The following is a 22,557-nucleotide window of genomic DNA, read 5'->3' on the forward strand; positions in this document are numbered from 1 at the left end:
TTGGTAAATACACGAGGAGCAGTGGAAAGGCCGAATGGAAGGACTGTAAACTGGTAATGTCATATGCCCACTGTAAACCGCAGGAACCTCCCATGGCCTGGGAAGATAGTGATATGAAAATAAGCATCCTTTTAAATCGAGGGTGGCAAACCAGTCACCCAGATCCAGTGAGGGTATGATAGCTGCTAGGGAGTCCATACGAAACTTTAGCTTTTTGAGGAACTTGCTTAAGTCCCTTAAATCTAGTATTGGCCTCAGGCCTCCCTTTGCCTTCGGGATCAGAAAGTATAGTGAGTACAAACCTTTTCCTCTCAGTTCTTGAGGGACCTCCTCCACCACCTCCACTTGCAAGATGGCTTGCACCTCTTGGACGAGGTGTTGCTCATGAGAGGGGTCCCTGAAGAGGGATGGGAAAGGGGGAGGGAGGGTGGGATCGAAACAAACAGCAGGGTGTAACTGGCAGCCACCATGCTTAACACCCAACAGTCTGATGTAATGGCCATTCAGGCCAGGAGAAAAGAGGCAAGGCGGGAGGAAAATGGTTGGGAGACTGGATCTCGGATATTGACTGGTAAGTCGCCCCTAGGCACACCTTCAAAAGCCTCACTTTCTGCCCGAGGAATGACAGCTGGGCCCTGGCCTCGAAGCAGGTGCCAGTGAATTGCCCCAGCGATACTTGTAGCCCTTTTTCCTATAGGGCTTCCCTCTGAACTGGCCTCCAAAGTGTTGTTGCTGTGAGGGCCTGAAGTGTCTTCTCAACGAGGATGGGGTATAAAGGCCCAAAGAGCATAGCGTGGCCCTTGAGTCCTTTAACCCATGTAGCCTGGTGTTATTCTGGTCCACGAACAGAGCAGTGCCATCAGATGTAAGAGCCTGAATGGACTGCTGGATATCCGTCAAGAGACCAGATGACTGGAGCCATGATTCTCTCCTCATTGACACTGCGGAGGCCCTTGTGCACACTGCCGAGTCCGCTGCATCTGAAGCCACCTGTAAGGAGGTCCTGGCCAATGTCCTACCCTCTTCCAGGATTGCCTCAAACTCCTGTTTGGAGGACTGTAAGAGGGAGTCAGTGAACTTTTCCAGTGATTGCCAGATGTGAAAATGGTATCGACCCAACAACGCCTGTTGATTAGACTCCATCAGCTGCAGGCTCGCTATCGAATAAATCTTTCGACCTAATAAATCCATTTTCTTGGCCTCTTTATTCTTTGGTGTCGAGCTCATTTGCCCCTGCCTGTCTCGCTCGTTGGCTAGCAAACCTAGGGATGGGTGTGTGTACAGGTATTTGAAACCCTTAATGGCATATAGTACTTTTTTTCTGCTTGTTTGGATGTGGGGGGCAGAGATGCTAGGGTCTGCCATAAAGCCTTAGCCAGCTTCACTACCCCTTCATGCACCAGGAGGGCCACCCTGGAAGGGGCTGCAGATGCCAGGATGCCAACAAGTTCAGCCACTGGTTATTTATGCTCCTCTACCTTGAGGCCTAGATTAGCAACTACCCATTTCAGCAGTTCCCGATGACACATATAGTCATCCAGTGGGGCAGCATGAGAAGGGCCTGCAACTGCTTCGTCTGGTGAGGACGTGGAGGAGGTTGGTAGCTAAGGGGCAACTGAAACCTCTTCCCTAGTCAGGGTGGCCCCGATGGGCTTCCTGAGAGCAACTCCTCATGCTCCAAGTTGACATCTAGGGCAGGTGCGGTGGTTGGGTCTTTAAAAGAGTGAGGCACTGGAGTTCCCATGGATGAAAGCAGGTAAGGCACTGTGGAATGAGGGAACCCCCATGGGTTCCAATATTGCTAGGGCCCAGACCACTGGCCTTGGGACCACTTGGGTGGCACAAGGAAACCTGCAGGTAGCTTTGCAACCTGCACCTTCAGGGGAATGGTGATCTCTTCCCCCAATTCTGAGGAGGTATACACTGGTGACCACGGGGATGCCGAAACTGTCCGCTTCTCCACCAGAGTTCCGGCGTCCAGGAGCAGTGCCGAGAGCTGGAGTGTTGGCTATGTCTTGACCGTGTCTTGTCCTTTGGTTTCCTGTAGGTGACCTGCTGCGTGCTGGGGACTCATGGTGCTGCAGGCTCTGAGAACTATAGGACTCAAAGATCGATGCCAACACTTGGTGAGTTGGTGCCGATGCTCTGGGGATCGGCACCTAGCATCCAGAGACTGAAGTTAGCTCGATGTCTCTCGGTGCGGATCCAGTGACTGGTGCCAAGAATCCAATGACCGTTGCGAGGCTGGCGAGCAGCAACCTGTTGATGGGGGGTGCTACAGCCGTGCAAGCGCCAACTTCCCCTTTGACAGACCCCCCCGCCTCCTAGCCAGGTTATCCGCTCCTTGGTGTGAAGGCTTACCATCTTGCGGTGTAGGCTGCACCGGCATGGCCAATAGGTCCTTCATCACCTGGAATGCCTCAAGCATAGGCAGCATGGGTCTCTGCCAATCCCCAGAGTCGGCAGTGGTGCGGGTGTTGGGCTCAATGTCCTCACCCCTTCTGGGTTGACTCCAGTTTCCCCAAATTTTCCTTAACTGACTTCGGTGCCAGTGAACACTCCTTCCTGGAGTGTGCTTTTTTTCTGGTGCTTCTTCAGCACCGGGGATGCCGAATGGGGCTGGGTCGACTACGACACCGGAGGAGTGCTTCTTATTGATGCCGTGGTACTCGGCCCCAAGTCCGACTGCCGTCTCCATAAGAAGGGCCTTAAGCCTAATGTCCCGGTCTCTCTTAGTATGTGGGCAAAAGCCCGTACAGATCTTGCACTTCCTGGAGATGTGAGCTTCCCCCAAGCACTTTAAATAGCTCTGATGCTGGTCGCTCAGCAGCATAGGCTTCTTGCACAAAGCACAGGATTTCAACCCAGGATCAGGGCATGCCCTGACTCTGGGAAACTTGCTAACCAAGAAACTAACCTCTAAGAACTACTTTAACAACTATATACACTAGAAACAGCTAAAAACCACTAGGAAAAACAGAGACTTGCAAGAGCAAGAAAGTTGTTCCAGCACTGTCATGGGCAGTAAGAAGGAACTGAGAGGGAGGGGGGGCCAGCAGCACTATATATACAGGTGCATACGTGCGCTGCTGCAGAGGGCACTAGAGCAGCCCTATGGGTACCACCAGGGGAGAAGTTTCTGGCACCGGTGCACATGGTGCACATACCCACCTAAATCAGAATGGACATGAGCAAGCACCTGAAGAAGATGATATTGGAACAAGTTATTAAACAATCAATTTAAGCACCTAGTGGATAAGAGAGTTATAAGGAATAGCCAGCATTGATTTGTCAAGCACAAATCATGCCAAAACAAACCTAATTTCCTTGTTTGACAGGATTACCAGCCTAGTGGATAGAGGGGAAGAAGTAGACGTGCTGTACCTTGATTTCATAAGGTTTCTGACACAGTTCCACATGACTTTCTGATAAGCAAATGAAGGAAGCGTGGTCCAGATGAAATTACCATAAGGTGAGTGCATAACTGGTTGAAAGACTGTACTCAAAGAGGGATTGATTGTCAAACTGGGAGGAAGTATCTAGTGGGTTCCCACAGAGGTCAGTCCCGGGTCTGGTACTATTTAATATTTTAATTTAATGACTTGGATAATGGAGTGGAGAGTATGCTTATAAAATCTGCAGATGACACCAAGCTGGCAGGGGGTGCAAGCACTTTGGAGGACAGGATTAGAATTCAAGATGACCTTGACAAATTGGAGCATTGGTCTGAAATCAACGAAGTTAAATTCAATAAAGATAAGTACAAAGTACTTCACTTAGGAAGAAAAAATCAAATGCATGACTTTGAAAATGGGGAATAACTGGCTAGGTGGTAGTACTGCTCAAAAAGAATCTGAGGGTTAAATTGAGTGTGAATCAGCAATTTGATGCAGTTGTGAAAAAGGCTAATATCATTCTGAGGTGTATTAATAGCAGTGTTGTATATAAGCCCAGGGGATAACTCTCCCGCTCTGCTCTGCACTGGTAAGGCCCCAGCTGGAGTACTGTGTCCAATTCTGGGCACTACACTTTAGGAAAGATGTGGACAAACTGGAGAGAGTCCAGAGGAGAGCATCAAAAATGATGAAAGGTTTAGGAAAGATAAAAACCTGAGGAAAGGTTAAAAAAAAATTGGTCATGTTTAGTCTTGAGAAAAGAATACTGAGGGGGACCCTGATAGCAATCTTCAAATAGGTTAAGGTTATGAAGAGGACAGTGATCAATTGTTCTCCATCTCCACTGAAGGCAGGATCAGAAATAATAGATTTAATCTGCAGCAAAGGAGATTTAGGCTAGCTATTAGAAAGTTTTTCCTAATTATAAGTGTAGCTAAGCGCCGGAATAGGCTTCCAAGGTGGGGTGTAGAATCCCCATCATTGGAGGTTTTTAAAAACAGGCTGGAGAAACACCTGTCAGGAATGGTATAACTTTACTTGGTCCTGCCTCAGCGCAGGGGGCTGGACTTGATAACTTCTCAAGGTCTCTTCAAGCCCAATATTCCTACGTTTCTATATGGTGCTTAGCGTCATCTAATCTCTGGTGCTCAGTGGAGCAGCTCCTCTCTAAATCTCTCGGCCACCGCTCTTCAGGTCCAGACTCCAGTAGCTCCAGCCTCCTACAGTTCCACAAAGGTTTGCATAAGTGACTGTTTGCAGCTGGCTAATCTTCACAAATTCTCATGAAGGGAGTTAAGAAGGGACTGGAGCCTTTTGCCCTGCTACTGTATAATATAGCAATACTAACTAGGCTGGGGCTCCGTCCTGCTTCATTGTTCCTCATCAGTGTCTTTTCAACAACAAACCCAATGTCTATGACCACGCCAACCTGGTAGCGTTCTTCATCTGTTGGGCAGATGGCAGGCTTGCTCTCAATTTCCCACACCCTGGTATGGAAGAGATCAAGACTGAGATTTGCAAAACAGTCTAGAAGATTTGGACACATCCTCAATTAATTTTATTGGAAAATTTCTAACTCCCTTAGACTACTTGAACATCTCAACCATAGTGTTCGAATGAAGAGAGAGTGGGGGAAAATACTATTTAGGGGGTGAATGGAGAAATGATTGGTTTTGGTGTGAATGGAATTAGTTGGTGTTGGAGAATGATGGAAGGATGCAGTTAAACATATACACGCAAAGCAGGCCATGTTCTGGCCTCACAGCCATGCAATCCCCATTGATCAAGATCCATAGTATAGGCATGTAAATAAGAGCAAAATTTAACCTGGTCTCTTTCAGAGGTCTCATTATGGCAGAACTGTGAGGGCTGCATTGAAGGTATCACGCAGGCTACCTGGGACTGCCAATCTGGTCCTGTTCCTGGGAATTATTGCTGAATTTATAGCATAGAAATGGATTCTGTTGCCCTGAAATGTTGCTTGCACACCTTCAGTCTCTGTTCAATGCTGATTGCAAACCCTGTGTCCATATGTCAGTTCATTTAATATTTTAAAATATAAAGAAGCCATCTCATTTAGGATGGCATGCCATTACATTTGCAAAGGGAGATCAATTCAGGCTAGCTTAGAGCAGATGGGAAGGATGTAAAAACACAAACTGACATGCAAAATTAAATGCTCAGGAAGTCACTAAGCTATGTATCCCTGGCGGATCTGTGCATGCAGCTTTCTTTCAGTTCTATGTACTGTACATGCTGAAAAGACTAATGAACACCAGCTCCTCCGGTGCGTCTCAATTCACTGTAACCTCACTCTTGTCTAAATTCTGATGTGATTGTCGAAGAGGACAAAATATTCCCTTTCCTAATTCTCCACCTCCCCCTTCACCTCCCATTTCAGGACCATTTCAAGTCTTCATTAAAATGTCAACATTTCTGGTGACCATTTTCAAAGCCTGATGGTTCTTGAATGATAAGGTAGAAGTACTCTCAGGAGACTTCTGGTGCCATCCTAAACACGTTCGGATTCAGTGGTTTAATGCGGTCAGTAGCTTGCTGTAGTAGTAAAGGGGGGTTAAGTAATTGTGGTGTATGTAATTTATTTTTAATGACTAATGAACACAATGTAATTTATGTTTATGTGGCATCCTCTGTGCATAGCATAGCTCAAAGCAGCTGAGAAGATAAATCTTGATAGTATTTGTTTGCATCTTGTACTGATGTTTATAAAGTATAATGCATAGCATTATAGAAATCCAAAGTATTGCAATGTTGTTTGATATAGCACCCTTCATCCAAGGATTTTAAGGGGTTTTAGAAAGGTGGATAAATATCATTCTTGTTTTAAAGATGAGGAGACTGAGGCACAGAATTTTAAAGGCCTGATCTTGCAAGGATCGGTTTTCATTGACATTTTGGGGAGTTGCTGGCTTCCACTGTGGTATACTCGTATTCTTGTTGTTTATTCTAAGGACATGCTTATCCCATAAACCAAGATCCTAATAAAATTAGAGAAGTTAAAGGTCTGTGACTTCACTTAGTTAAGATACAGCCACAAGTTTCTCATGCTTAATACACCAGAGAACTCTTCCCTCACCCCCTGCTAATACTGAAAAGGGCATATTTTAAAAAATTATTCTTTCCTTCTTTGAAATACCAAAGAATTTTTTTCTGTGCACGTGTCATGGTTTTAGAAATTTATTCCACTTTTTTGATGGAGAACCATATTTTGATATTTTTGGGTTTTTTCCCCTAATAGCCATAAAGCTATTAGTGTGTGCATGTGCACACTGTTAAATTTGATTTCAACAGAGAAGAATATCTGCAGCGGTTTGGCGGGCATGGGGGAAGGGGAAGGTAAATAGAATGAATGTATTCCAGAGTTCACCAACCCATCTGAAAGGCGTGACAATTTCTATGATACTATGTGCTTTGTTTCCAGAAGCTATTTCTAAATGAAATTTAATAGAATTAAAAATGTAGTCCAGATTTAATCTGTCCAGATTCTTAGACATACATCTCTAACTACCTCACTCCTCCTCCTCATTTATTTCCCAAAAATGGCTCTAAACTACTCATTTGAAATAGGCACAGATTGAGAAATCTTACAGTGGTCTTGTAATTGGAAATAATTTATTATACTTACTCATCTCTAATTTTGTATGACATTTTACTAAATGCCTGACTGGGATTATAGAAAATAACTAGATACAACTTAATTTTAGTCTTAAAAAATCCGGTTGTAATTAAGTCTAACTCTTCTGATTAAAGATGTCCATAATGTGCTGCTGTGGAAAGCTGGATTAGTGTTGTTGAGAACTGGATTGTTTCATCAGAGACTAGAATTGTTAATGAAGAGAAAAAGATTGACAGCATCAAGACTTGTATTGTGTACTGCGCCTTAATGCTGGGAAATTAGTGTGTATTGCAACAAAACAACCCACCCCACACCGTGTATCTTTTATAAAGCAACTTTAATGATGGACATCCAAAAGAAGACAGGATGGAGGGAAGGAGAGGGAGGGAGGGAATAATAATGTACAGAGCTCACTTCAAGCAACTGAATTGCTTGGGAGCAAAGAGTTTCAGTCTACTTTGGCCACATTATAAATTCAGAAATAGCTAATCTAATTTGGTTAGGCAGAAAATTTTTCCATCTCCTCAGGCCACAATGGAAAATGGGCTTGTCCCCCTGTTGACTATATACAGTAATGGTTAACAGGGGAGCTGGGAAAGGGCATATCTGCCTACAAACTTCTCAAAAATAATCATAAAATCCACCAGGGACATGGTACAGAGTCTCTCAGTTCTAATGGGTCTGCACTGTTCTAGGTGCCAACTGGGATTTAGGGCCAGAATTTATATATGCTCTGGATAGGGGAGGCAAATCCTACATCTGTGATGTATCAATATAGGTAAAATACTGTAAGAAGAATCTCTCATGAGCAAGTCCCAAGCATAATTTTTTCAGGACCAGTACAAACTTGTAACACGGGCTCCCTCCCACACACATACCCATGAGGGTTGCAGCCTGGGCCAGGATTCCCAGGGCCTCTGGGCCCCGCTAAAGTGTACCCTTCCGCCCTCCCCTCCCATGTGAGAGCCCTGCTCATGAGATTGCCTTTCCCTAGATTTCCTACCTGTGATGTTTACACTCCGTGGGTTCAGTAGTAGCTTCACCATTCCTATTCTTATCAATCAGTGTGACTGCTCCCAGCAAATATCTCCAATGGCTGGTGACATGACACTAGATGGGAAGGACTCTGACTTATTACAGAGAATTCTTTCTTAGGTGTCTGGCTGGTGGCTCTTGCTCACATGCTCAGGGTCTAACTGATTGCCAGTGGGTGGGAAGGAATTTTCCCCTGGGTCAGATTGGCAGAGACCCAGGGGCTTTCTCGCCTTTCCCTGCAGCAAGGGGCCCAGGTCACTTGCAAGTTTAAACTAGTGTAAATGGTGGATTTTCTGTAACTTGAAGTCTTTAAACCATGATTTAAGGACTTCAGTAACTCAGTGATAGGTTAGGGATCTATTTCAGGAGTGGGAGGGTGAGGTTTGGTGGCCTGCATTGTGCAGGAGGTCAGACTAAATGATCATGACAGTCTCTTCTCACCTTAAAGTCTGTGTGTGCAGGCTGAGCACACTTGTTATACATGACGTGGGAAATCTGGCTCCTCCAACCACCTGATTCAGAATGTTATTAATAGGCCAGTGTGGTAAAGACCATGATGCCAGCCAAGTGTGAGTGCTCTATTGGCAGTTTGTACTAATGAGGTGGGTAGCTTGAATTAGAGCAAAATGACTGGAGTTCAGAAAATATTTTAGGAGTCATCCTCCTCCCTTTTACATACTTCCCATTCAAGCCTTAGGGATTGTAATCAGGGATTGCTATATCAGTTTATAAACCCTCGACACAGTTGTACACGTATAAAGGTGCTTATATTGGTATAGCTTATTCCCATCCTGGAATGTGGACTATATAAGCACCTCTATACTGATATAGCTGTGTCCACACTAGGGGGTTGTATCCCTTTAAGTATACTGGCTTCAGACTGATATTATAGACCAGCCTTTAGGTGGTATGGTTCAGTGTGGCAAAGAAGGGGGAAAAGCACCAGGTCTCATCCCTGAGTGGTGAACTTAATAACCACTGGAACTTCACCCAGTCTTCAAAAATTTTGTCCATTTATATCACTACACATACTTATTTGTCTGTTGTATGTAGGTCATTTTGGTTTCTCATCCATTAGCCTAATGCTGTCATATTTGAGTTAAAAATAAATACAGGAGGAGAATGATATCTAGTGGGTTTTTAAAAAATGTTTCCAATGGAGTTAAAACAATCTTGTTGGTTGTAGGCTTTGTAAAATTTTGTTTACCAGACATATTTGGTACCAAATTTCACCTGACTGTGCAATTAAAAATGATTACTCACAGTTTTGCATTTTTCACCTTTGTGCCCTATGACAATGGAATTTGTAGGTTCAAAGGGAGAAAAAAAGTGGCACACAGACCTAATGTGCACAAGCCTGAGGCAATGAGACTGATTCCACACTCCTTATTCAGGCAAAACTCTCATTGACTTCAGTGGGATTTTTATCTGAAAAAGGAGCACAGAATTGGGTTCAAAACCATGATTTGGAATTGGGTACTAATCTCTAGCACCTCTCTGGGTTTTTTTAAATTTCCTCTCATCCTGTTATTCAATTATATAGGGCAGAATTGTTTTGATCTCAAATGCTGTTTACTAGTAACCTTTCCCCCACCCAGTGATGAGTTATGAAATATTAGAGCCTGATCCTACAGTACTTCTTCAGCAAAATGTCATGTCACCCCATGTGTCTGGCTTTTCCATGCTTTAAATTCTGCTCCTGTCAGATGTGATAATTGGAAAAGAGTTTAACATGCAGGAACCTGGAGTAACCTATGAATAGTAGGTCTGTTTTGCTACTGTTTTGATACTATGTACTGTACCAATATTTCCCAGACTGTGCAGTTTAATTGGTATAAGGCTTCCTCCAACTTTCCTTTTTATGTTTGCCTGCAGTACATGAACTTTTGGGAGCATTCCATGGCTGGCTTTGCCAGGTTATGTTTTGTTGCTTTCCATTCTCTCTCTTTTGTTTGTGCAAATGAGGTGAAGCAGAAAAGATCAGAGGTGGTAGCTCTCTCTTGCTTTCCAGTCCATTACAAATATGAAGGTGGCTTGTGTAAAGTTTGCTTGATTGCAGACTCCTATGTAAAGTAATTTTTCTGTGTACAATATGATTGTGTTAAATAGAGAAAAAAATTGGCATAATTTTGTCCTTCAGAGTTTGGCATCTTACATGTATACGGATAGTTTAATTTTATACATGTGTTTTTATAGCCATTTGTTTATCTAATCCACAGTTCTCTCCTCGCCAGGACAGTCTAGGTTATACAACGGGCTGTATGTAGGACATGGGATTTTCAGCCAGGAGACCTGGCTTTTATTTCCAACTCTGCTGTTGAGTCACTGTATGACCTTCAGCAATTCATGTAATTCTCTGAACCCAAGTTGATATAGGCAGTTCAGGGACTTGCATCTATAGTTAAGGTTGCTTGATACTTCCTACTTAAGACACTGTATTTGATTGCTTATAAAACTTTGCTAAACGTAAGTTATTTGGACTAAAATTTCCATGCCAGGTGTCTGCCTCAGGCTGAATTCTCTGGGAAAATTTTGACCAAAACAGTTCAGCTGTTCCTGAAATTAAGAAAAAATATAATTATTTGCTTATGTTAAAAAGAAAAATCTCAACCTTTTCTTTGGGAAGCTCTAGCATGTCCATATTTTGAAGAAGGGACTTGAAATTTGGCAGGGTGTGTGTTTCAATCTGGTGTCAGGAATGTGCCTTAATGATCCCTTGGAAAAATGCTCAAATTTGGCCAATTTATAAGTCTCTGAAAAGTCTGAGTTGGCACAAGCTCAGTAAAAACTCAGAGTTCAGCAGCTAAATTCTCCAAAGATTGTCTGCACTGAGCATGCTCCAGTTTAGGGTTGCTGGGGCTGAGCAGGGCTTTCCCTGCAATTGCTCCTCCCAGCCACCAGGGGGTCCATGATAGTGGATAAGTGTCAAATTATGGGGTTTATTTTTTTAATCAGAGCATTTTATTTCACCCTTATACATGATCTCAGTGCCCAGCTATATTGTTCATTGAGAAATATTACTGAATTATCTCATCTGAGAAACCAGCCTAGGCTGTCTATAACAATACTCAATTTGAAATGGTTAATTACTCTTGCTGTTAAAAATGTGTGCCTTATTTCTAATTTTAATTTGTCTGGTTTCAGCTTCCAGGCACTGGTTTTTGTCATGCTTTTCTGCATTAGCTTACAGAGCCCTTTTATATCTGGTATTTTCTCCCCTGAAGGTACTCACGCATTATAATCAAGTCATCTCTCAAATTTTCTTTTTGATGAGCTACACAGATTGAGCTCCTTATATCTCTCACTATACGGCATTTTTTCCAGCCCTCAAATCATTTTTGTGGATTTTTTTTGTACCCTCTCAAATTTTTCCACGTCTTTTTAAAAAATGTAGACACCAGAACTGACACTTCAGTCTCACTGGTGCTATATGCAGAGATAAAATCACCATCCTACTACTCCCCACTTCTATACATCCAAGGATTGCATTAGCCTTTTTTGTTATACTTTGAAATCATGATGAGTTGCTTGCCCAATATGACCCCTACTTCCTTTTCAGACTCAATGCATTCCAGAATATGATCCCCATTTTGTATGTATGACCTAAGTATGTGCCCCTGGGATTTATCGCAACACTTCAAAGTCCCCAAGCAACATCAGTCACTCCAGTAACTCCAGAGCCTCCCAATTTATTAATTTATTATTAATTTATTATTTAATAAAGAATGGGGTTCTGCATTAGCCCAAGGGCAAGATGGTATAGAGAGGATGATTGTGTATGCTAGCAGAAGTTTGTGGGTCAAAACAGAATGATGAGAGATGTAGCTCTTCCAAGTTGGCCGTCCTTGGCACCAGTCTGAGCTATCATTGAAAAGTTTAAGAATTATCTGACGGCAACCACTTTTGAGGTGTATACTGACAACAACCCATTAGCACATTTAATACAGCAAAGCTACAGGCATTGGAACAAAGATGGGCCTCCAGATTAACCAACTTCAATTTTGTTGTGAAATATTGCCCTAGGGAAAATAATGCCAGTGCTGATGCATATCCAGACTGTCTACCAAGTCGGAATCAGAACATTATGATGAGGTGCAGGAGGATCTGGAAGTGCCACCTTTCCTTAATGCACCTTCAGAGGCATCAGGAAGAAGCTTGGCATTTCCACATCCTCCAGGAAGAATGGTCAGGAAAACTCGAGATGAGGAGCTAACTCAGATAGTGCTGGCAAGAGTGGATACAAGAATGGTATTAGAAGCATACTATAAGTCTTCTGAGCATTTTAGATGCTGAAAATCTGAACTGAACATTAGGGGTGGGTTCTGCTGGGTAGGGGTGAAAGATGACATTGTTTGGTGGTGTGAAAACTGTCAAATCTGCAGTTGGAAGGGCAGCAGCTCAGCTAAGGCACCATTAAGCAATGCACCATTAGAACGGGTAGCTCTGGATCACTTGAAATTGGAACCCAATAGAAGAGGACTATTCTATGTATTAGTGATGACAGATCACTAGACCAAGTTTGCATAGCAGTGCCGGTCAAGGATGTGACTGCCAAAACCACAGCAAAAGTCTTCTGGAGCCCTATAGGTATCCAGTGCAGGTATGGAATAATCAAGGACTAGTTTGAGTCACAACTGTTCCACTAATTGTGCAGCATGTTTGGGAGTCACAAGCTCAGAACCACTGTATATCATTCCCAAACTAATGGCCTGTGTGAACACATTAACCAAAACTATCATCCACATGTTCAGAAGTCTACAGAAGGACCATAAGACGGTCTGGCCTGAATTGCTCCCTGAGTTGATTTATGTGTATAACACCACAAAACAGTCTTCCACCCAATATACGCCATATTAGCTCAGGTTTGGCAAAGGTTGTCTATGGACATAGTATTCAGAGTGACAAATGAGCCTCAATATAAAGAAAGGAGAGAGGTAACCGAATGGGCCAAAGAACAGCATAAGTGGATGAAGGAAGTTGGAACACAAGTAGTTCAATACCTAAAGAAAGCAAAACAACAACAAACGGAACCATGTGATTAAAAAAAAATGATGGTTGGAGAATATCTGTTGCTGAGATGACAGAGGTGCAATAAGATAGACAGCATATGGAACCTTGAACCATATGCTGTGGCTGCAATTCCCTATCCTGAGTTACCAGTCTACAGAATACAGCTGGAGTCTGATGTGACTGTGACCAAAGTGGTACACTACAACCTGCTGAAGCCTTGCTGCTTTGAAGTGGATCCTGGTGCAAATGGAAACCAAGACTGACCAGCACAGAGCTCTGAGGAAGAGGCAAAGGCCATCAAGAGGGGACACAGTAATGCTAGGTTTCCCAGTTGAGCAATGGGGCATTATGTCAGGTTTCTTCCAGCTTGCAAGGGAACCTATAAGTCTAACAACAGACACAGATGAGGTGTCTGAACCAGTGCCTAGACGCTCTGAATGCAATACAAAAGAGGTATCTCTGAAAAGATAGCTACAAGGAGGCAAAATGCGCAGTAACCAAAAGAATGGGAGTGGTGGAACCCAACAACCTTATTGGTACGTATGGGGAAAGTGAACAATGTAAATGTTTTATTTATCTCTCTCTCTCTCTCTCTCACACACTGAATAGAATGGTTCTAATCAAAAGTTAATGTAAACGATGATAGGAGCATAAGTTAGTTATTAATGGAGTGCCACCTAGGTATACATGGGGACATGTATGTTAAGGAGGATGCGGTAAGTGTAGTAATCAGCACCCTGGCACTACCACCTGTGGCAGCTGCGATGCAGCAGCACAGAATGCTGTCCTAGGGAGAGAGAGGGCCCAGGAGAGGGCAGCTCAAGCTGGGGAGGGGGCTTAGAATCCACCCAAAAGGGCAGTTGGAAAAAGCCATTAGAGAAGAAGGATGGAGATGCTGAGCTAGCAGATGAACTGGAGCTGCAGTAGGTGGTGAGGGGATAAACTAAAAGAAGAACAGGAGAATAAAAGCAGAGGGATGGGAAGTGAGAAGGTGGAAAGAAGAAATATAGGAGAGGTTTCAGGTCAGGAGAAGCAGGAAAAAAATAGACCTGGATATCTGAGCAGGTGCTGTTAGAGAAGGAAAGTAGAGGGAAACAGAATTGACAGACGTACCAGAGAGCAAGCGTCAAGGGGGATAAATCTGAAAGGAAATATAATTGGTGAAAAAAGGAATTGAACAAAAAGCTGTGTTAGATGCAAACAGAACCTGAAAATGGTAAATGAGAAGCCCATCCACAAAGGACCTAAAGCACATGAACAGAAAGAGTGACTGTGTGAACATCAATTGACGGAAAACAGTTCAGCACTTCCAGCAGAAGAGAAGCAAAGAAGAGGACAGCAAGAGTGGAGCTGGATTTATAGCCAAGGAGAGGAAAAGCTGATTCTTCTCTGAAGTGACACAGTATATGGCAGAGTAATCTTTTTTGTTCTTGTTAACAACAATGCATTTGGTAGTAACTGCACAGGCTAGAATCATAGAAATATAGGGCTTGGGAGGTCATCGAGTCCAGCCCCCGGCCCTGAGGCAGGACCAAGTAAGCCTAGACTATAGTTTATTAGCATAAGTATTAAGTTTTTGGTAACAGTCTATATTATTTATGCTCCTGGTACAATTTTGGGGTTTTCCCTTTTAAAAGTTAAACATTTAAAATGATCCTTTTTGTCTTGGTTTGCCTCGGACCCTCCTCATAGTTAGCCTAGCCTAGCCAGGTCACTGCACAGCATATGTGAATCTGGTCATTTATTTAGGAGCCTAAATCTAGGGTTGTGGGGCCAGATTTTTAAAGGTATTTAGGCACCTAAAGCGGCAGCTAGGTGTTTAGTTGGAGACCTATTGAAAATCCCACTCCAGGCATCAACTTTTGGCCTAAATCAAATAATGCTGTAGTGTATTAGAAGGTCTTTAATGTGTGGATAAAATTTATTGTTTCGAGCTTTGTGGTTCTTATTGCATAGAACCACTGGCTCTTTGAGTAGGATACTTTGTGGTAGAGGATGGTTTCAGTTTTTAATACTTTGGCTTTCCTCTGACTCTAGTTTAATAGCAACATACACCTCTAAAATAAAATGTCACTGTAGTATGTGAACCTAGCCCGTACAGGTTTGTAATGTCATTAACCTTCTGAAACTCCCTAAAGTTACAATAACTAAAACTTGGTAAAGCCTTCCACAAATGTGGAAGTAAGTTGTGGCTGAATACCAAGGATGAAATCCTGGCTCCAGTGAAGTCAATGGCACTACTCCCACAGACTTCAATGCAGCCAGGATTTCACCTCCTACATATCTAGTTTCATCTATGATAGACCCACTTGCTGTATCAGTGCATATTCACACTGAAGGAATGAGCCCTAACCATGCTCTTATTTGTTTTACATCAAAAAGGACATTGCTGGTGTGGACAAAGGTAGAGAGCAGCACAGGTAAGAGTTCTAGAGGTGGTTGCATGGGATATCTTAAAAAGAAATAAAAGTAAGACGTGACAAGACAGCTGCTCATAAAACAATGAATGATTTAGAAGTACTTCCACCCACTTAATCCCATCTCATAAGAGCAAGGCGCACTTAAAACAATTGTCTGCCACCAAATGTAATATTGAAAGGATTCTAATTTACACAGCACATAGGAATAGCTGTAGAATTCAGTGCCAAGGAAAATCAGTTTGAGATTTGAGACAAAAATTAGTGGGATAGAAAAGGATGCTCTTTTGTATGTATCAAAAAACTGATTAATGTAGGCTAAAGTTGAATAAAAAAGCAGTAAATCCAGTGACCAACTCCTCTCATGCTTCAGGGTATATTAGCTAATTGCTCACAATAAGCCAGAAAGACTTTTTCCTCTGAGAAATCCTGGTATATTTGAGTAAATGCAATTATTTCCTTTCTTCCATCTTTCTTTGAAGCATCACATATAGGTCACTGGTGGAGCAAGGGTACTGAATGAATGTCTCCACTATGGCAACTGCTGTGGGAAGCTTGGTGTGCTCATTTGCATATGAATACCCCACATATTCATCCAAGTTCTGTCTATTTTTCTAACACTGATGATTCCTAAACTCTGGCCAGCGGGACTTGCATTGATGTTCACCCACCCCCTGCAATTCTCTGTTGATTTGGCAAATTACAGGGCTGGCTATTTCTCTTTCCAGAAATAGGACTGCAGGGGCAAAGATATTTAGGGCTTGCTTCTCTCTAACTGATGGTAGTTTGAGGCCTGCAAATCATGAACTCAGAATAAACCAAAACGTGAGGGTACTGAGTGTATGTAATGAATCAGATCTAATTCACTACCAAAAAGCTATATGAAAAGATCCTTAAGGTTGCAAAGTGAAGTACTCAGAAATCAGAAAATTACAAAGTGAAAGTAGCTGGTGCAAATAACCCTTACCCTTTGTGAAATATGATAGAGGGTCTGATTTTCAAAATACCTAAGTGATTCAGGAGTACAAATCACATGGAAATACGTGCTCCTAATTCACTAAATGCATTATTTAGTTATATAACGACATTATTTTTTCCAAAGGATTCCTGCCACATGCAGAGCATAAGATGAACAATGCTCAATGAATGAGGCAGCTGTTCAATATTTATATTTTTCTCATTATTGAGTGGCTGGTCTCATGCTCTGCACAACAGCCAAATCCTCCCCGCATGAAAAATTTGTCTCCATAGGCTTTTCTGTAGCATCCATCACGATAGTATCTGACCGCCTCACCAACATTAATGAATATATCCTCACCAGACCACTGGGAGATAAGGGAGGCTTCATTTTCATAGTACAGATGCAAAACTGAGGCATTGAGAGATTTAGGTCCAGATCCACAAAGGTACTTAGAGGTCTAAAGCCCAGACTTAGGCACCCAAGACCCAGTTCGCCTCCGCTGCCATCCTGAACCCTGTGGTGCCTAAACTTACTCAGCACCTAAATTTCCAGGGTAGAAGTTCCTGCAGCACCGAAGTTCCTGCCTCTGGGCATGTGCACTGATGCCTCTCTCCTGTCTCAGCCCTAGAGTGATTCACAATCCAGAAAAGACAGGCATTCCTCCACCGAAGAAGTCATATGTGGGGCCCAATCCGGTAAACGTCCTCAGTGGGTGCCTACCAGATTGGTTCCCATTCAAAATCTGGTTGAAGAAGGAGGCAGTGCTGGTGACTATCTTATAACTTTTAGTCCAGTGGTTAGAACACTCACCTGGGATGTGGAAAGCCCAGGTTCTATTTCCCCACTCCTTGGCAGAAGGGGAGAGAGAATTTGAACAGGAGTCTCCTGCGTACCAGGAGAGCACTCTAACCACTGATCTATGGGATAATCTGATGGGGGCTCCCTCAGACTCTCCTGGTGAAGTTGCTCCACTGTGGATAAATACTTAAATAGTCATTGGGCCAGAGAAAGAAACACTTGAGCCCGGATCAGGGCCATAGCAACTTTCTTGAGGAAGCCTGGGGCAGATGGAGCAATAGAATTCAGATTTCATGATTCACAAGACCATCTTTCCTTTTCTAGAGGATCTCTGCCTTGCTCAGTGCTCATCACAACTTGTGCACTGAGCCAGAGGTGCCCTAGACTCCAGACTTGTTAGTTACACAAACTTCCTCATTCTGTTTCCAATGTACTCAGTGAGTTAGATGGGTCCCTGCAGAAACAAACAACAAAGTATATGATCATACACTCATATAAAGATTATGTTGTCATACATATGCGTAACAGGACAGACAACAGTTCCACAGGCATCTTTAACTTGGTCATTTTCCAAGTTTTGAGCGCTTCATTATTTTTAATGTCTTTTTTAATGGAAATTCCAACATTTAAAAAAAAAAAAAAAATTGCCTAAACAGAAATTTCATGTTCAGCAATTGTGCTTTGTACTGGTCAATATATGCAATAAGTGAGACAGAAGCCTATACCTTATTCCATGCAAGCCTTCTTCACTGCTCCTCATCCTCCATATGCACCTTAATTACTATTAAGTAATTACTTATTTGTATCACAGTACTACTGAGGTTCTAATTATGAGCAGGGCCTCATAGGAAGATGCAGTGCCAATATGAAGTACTTCTGATGCTACGAATCTCCCTTCTCATGAAAACTGCAATTCTATTCCATTTTGTTATGCATGGACATCTACTGGAATCTCACACATTATTCAATAGAAATTCCCATTCAGTGTGCATGTATATTGCAAACTGTTCGCTTTACCATTTAACATAGTCCAGAGCTCATGTGCAAAGTATAGTTTTAAAACCCTTTAAAAAACTTGACCACAACATACCTAGTTTTCACCAGATTGATGAAAAGTGCATAAAGTCAGGGACAATGTTTCTGATCATTTTCAAGTTTCCATCATCATTGCCAGAGATGCTAGAAGTTTTCAGAAACCGAGTGCAACATATTTTTGTAGCAGAAGAACTACATATTTGTTTTCACTTCTTTGGTGATTTAAAAATGTCTCAATCATTTTGATGCAACTTGCACAAAAGCATGTGCTCCCTGACTCATGCATAACAAATTTTAGCTGTAAAGGTAAAACTTGGAGAAAGTTAGAAGTAGCTGAAAATTGCCCTTTAGAATAGAAATACTTAGGCAATCTTCACTATAGATATCCCTCACCATGGTATCTGTATTTCCAAAAGATTATTTAGAAAAGGAAAATAGGATATAAAATACTAGGTCAGAACAATGAACCATCAGGTCAGGTATCTTGATTTATGCATAGGCCAATGAATGATGTACCAGAGAAAATATGCATCATCCAGCTACATCTGTGGCCTACAAACTCAGCTGTGCGCCTCTGGGAAAATGCATCTTGCAAAGATTTTTGCTCATGAGGTTTTTGCTATGGAATAAACTTCCAGAAGGGATCAGACTAATCCAGTAACTGACCACTTACAGGGCTTGCTGCAACATCCTCCTCTTTGACAAAGCATTTCCACCAAAATTAGTATAAAACAAAATAAATTCTCCCCTGGATAGGGAAGAATTCTTCTTACCTTATGCAGGGAGGGGAGAAGATCTGAAAACTCACTGAAGTTTTAGGGACCTCACCATGTACACTCAATTTAGCTGGAACATATTTGGATGCTAACATTATGGGTGCTGCAGAAAGCCATAAAAAAAGATGCATGAGTTGGCTGCTGGATTTATCCTTGTTTTGATTTGAGTTTAAGATAAAGGCACATACATCCTAGGATAGTAGCCTTACATTCTAAATCTAAAGGACTAAATAATAAATGTTCCTTTGACATTTCTAGATTTAGAAAGACTGTCTAATCTTCTGGCTTCAAGGATAGGAAGAGTTAATCTGTTTAAGATGGAAATGATCCCAAGGTTATGTCACTTATTGGAGCAAACTTTGATATATCCCTGGAAATTGATTTTCTGGAGTTTTCTACATTTATTTGGAGGAGGCAGAAGACCAGTATCCAGATTAGCTAATCTAGGTTAAAGAGGGAGAATAGAGCCTCAACCCTCTCTCATCTATTTTATTATTTAAAATTACATGTAATGTTTCTGTCCCTTGAGGGTTAGCTATCAGGCTAGATAGTTGAGAGAGAAGTAGGGGCTAGCTAGGATTAGACTGGCAGAACATGTCTGCCCTGAGGTACCCTTGATCCTGTTGACGACTCACCTATCTTCTTCTGTTAAAAACTGGCTGGTGGCACACCCTTCAATAGCACATACTCTTAAAATTTGCTTTGTGAAAGGAAGAAGGTTATCTTGTATGGCAGCTTTCAGGATCCTCCACAGTTGTTGGAGGGAACCTTCAAAGTATGGTCAGAAAGTAAGCTTATTTTTGTTTTTTTTAAAGGTTAAGGATAAAGAACTACTCAGCTGTGATAAAGTGAAATAAGGCCTGTAACCTTAATGTGAGTTCAAGTGTATAGGCTGGATCAAATTTATACCTGGCATTAATTTGTGCCAGGGCTTAATCTGTCCTAAGCACTATACTTCTATGGTCGATCCTAGACATTGAGGCCACGGATCTCTGCATGCTGTGAAAAGTCCTAGTAGAGAAATATAATTTAACACCTGACTGGGAGTAGGATAGGTTCAACCCCAAAGTCAATCAAGTAACAGAATCTAAAGGAGGGAGACTAGCTTGATGCTAGTAGGCCTTGATCTAGCACAGATCTAGGGCATTACTGGCTTGTCTGCTATATCATTACTTTCCCTTCTGAAAGCAGGTTCTCAGCATTATTAAGAAATCATGACCTCCCTTATACTTTTAGTCTTCTAAAAAGTGGGAGAAAATTTTTTAGAGCAAATGGGGATCTATTGTCTCATCTTATATCCCAGTTCTAGCAACCTCTACCCAGCGTTTAAAGCAGATTGAAACAGGAGGGGGAGCTCTCAGAGTACCAGCAGAGCAGAAACTGCAATGCTGCTTACCCAAACCAGATTTTAGTAGAGAAGGGAGAGCTGTTCTAACCTCTCACTCACCTTACTACAACTCCTGCCTGTCCCAGGCTGGTCACTGGTCTATCAAAGGAACTACACTGCCGGCTTGGAGAAATTATCAGCCGACCTGCCTGGTAGGGAAGAGAACTTCAATCAGCAATGCACAGTCTTCTGGGGTTTTATTAAGCATTAAGAGAACACCTCCTTCAACTGGTGATATGTCTCTCTGCTATTGAATGGCATTTCTATAGGGACCATATGACTTAGTAGCCCCATTTTTTAAACTTGCTTTTATGCTTAAGGACTCTAGCTCCATGATGTTCCTACATGAGGAACTTTGCTATTTTATCATACCTGTGACCTCTTCTTATCCACAGCTGGTGTGTCTCAGAAACTGGGTTTCCTGTGCCCATAATGTGAGAAAGAGAAGTGCAATCTATCTCTACCTGGATACTGCTAAATTTTGGACCAAAGTCCTCAAATTGTATTGTCAAAAGAGAGAGAAAAGCGTAGCCAGCCTCTGATGCATCCCAGCACAGCAGTGCCACAAAATCCAGGATATGGCATCTGGATCCTGCCAGTTTTTGGCCTTGGTCTCATAACTTCCACAGCTTAAACAGACCACATTTAGTTGCTTCTGCTGCAACTTAAAAAGCCTGGGCCTAAACACCAGATTGGTCTTTTGTCCTCTCCACTTCCTCATGCCACAAAGCGGTGAGGGTCTAGTGATTTTCAGAGAACTAGTAGAAGCAGCACGTGTTCTCCCTATGGAGGGTGCTGTTTTTGCATTTATGGCCAAACTCTGCCAGGCTCCGGAGGCCAGCCAGGCCCCAGTTTGTGTGGTGCTAGGAGCATCTAGGGCCAGCTTTTCAAGCTAGCAGTCGCTAACTCTGGTCCAATGAGGCTGGAGAATCTAGGAGAGCGGGACCCAGAAGTGGCCAGCCCCAGGGCAACTGGCCCGTCTGCTGGAATGGATGGAGGAGGAAGAGGGCGCCAGGAACAGCTACACTTGTTCTCAAGGAGGTTGCACAACCCCAGCCAGCCTCTGAGCTGCAGCCCTCTCGCAGCAGCGCCACCGCCCCTCGGCGCCGTGATTGGCCTCCTGCTCGCTGCCTGCCTCCCTACCTGCCCGGGCACCTGCCGCCGGTGACCGGACGCACCAGCAGCGCCGGAGACTAGGGGAGGCGCGCGGGGTATAAATACCAGACGCGGCGGGCCGGGCACCCCGGCCTGCAACCAGCCATGTAAGGCAGCGGCTCTCGCTCCCCAGCCGCGCTACTTCATTACCTCACACCCGACGGGAGCCAGGGCGGAGCCCCCCTCTCCCGCACGGCCCGCTCAGCCCATGGGGGCGGGCGGCGGGCCGCGCACCAATGCCAGCCGAGCGGGGGCGGAGCCGCGGCGCCCGGCTGGCGGGGGCTGGGTTGGTTCCCCGGTGTGTCGGCTCCCGGGTGGCAGCCAGGCAGGGACCCGGACCCGACCCGAGCCGAGGGGGTAAGTGGACGCCTCCTCTCCGCTTGCCTCGCGGGCAGCGCTGGGCGCGTCGCGGCGGAGCGCAGGGTTGCGCTGGCGCTGCCCAGGGGTCAGCGCAGCTGGTGCAGCTGAGCCGTGGCGCGCGGCGGGGAGCGTCCCCCGGGTCCGAGGGGTCCGTGCCGCGAGCGCGCGCTACGCCCTGGGGGCGGCGGAGGTTCTGCGCCGCGCCGGCTGCAGCCCCTCGCCATCCCCCGCACCCCGGGCGCTGCAGGGCGGGCGGCTGCAAGTCCAGCCGTCGCTCGCTCGGCAGGTTCCCCAGCGGCAGCGACGGGGCTCGTTGCTTTAGACAAGCGGCCGAGGGCGCGTGTGGCTCCTCGCAGCGCCGGCTATGGCAGCGCAGTAGCCTTTGGCTCCGGGTAACCAGGAGGGATGCGATCGGGCCGCAGAACCTGGCCGAGATTCTGGCGCGCTTGTTGCACGTTCCCATTATATAACCCAACCCCCGAGGAGGAGAAGGAGGAGAAGGAGAAGGGGGGCCAGAGAAACGGACAAGGACCTCTCCTGTGGCAGCCTCCCAATCTGGCTTTTTCTCTCCTTCTTTTGGGCGACGTTTCC

General features: G+C 44.0%; 1 protein-coding gene and 1 long non-coding RNA gene across 3 annotated transcripts in view; one reads left to right on the forward strand and one right to left on the reverse strand.

Annotated features, from left to right (window-relative positions):
* Nucleotides 1-17,365: 17,365 nt before the first annotated feature.
* Nucleotides 17,366-20,603, reverse strand: LOC137167630 (uncharacterized). Its single transcript, XR_010924151.1, has 3 exons — nucleotides 20,512-20,603; nucleotides 19,062-19,167; nucleotides 17,366-17,707 (listed from the first exon to the last, which is right to left on the reverse strand). It is a non-coding gene; the product is annotated as an uncharacterized lncRNA (long non-coding RNA).
* Nucleotides 20,604-21,530: 927 nt separating this feature from the next.
* The window catches only part of TPPP (tubulin polymerization promoting protein), a 99,578-nt gene continuing 98,551 nt past the window's right edge, over nucleotides 21,531-22,557 (forward strand). The window contains exon 1 of one of the 2 annotated variants that reach the window (XM_067569814.1): nucleotides 21,531-21,963. In XM_067569814.1, coding sequence (XP_067425915.1) covers nucleotides 21,815-21,963 — 149 coding nt within the window. In that variant the 5' untranslated portion in view covers nucleotides 21,531-21,814. The remainder of the gene's footprint in view (nucleotides 21,964-22,557) is intronic. The other variant, XM_067569815.1, reaches the window with a different exon arrangement.

This window comes from Emydura macquarii, unplaced genomic scaffold, assembly GCF_026122565.2.
Source record: "Emydura macquarii macquarii isolate MOO-44397 ecotype Brisbane River unplaced genomic scaffold, CSIRO-AGI_Emac_v2 contig_2948, whole genome shotgun sequence".
NCBI lineage: Eukaryota > Metazoa > Chordata > Testudines > Chelidae > Emydura > Emydura macquarii.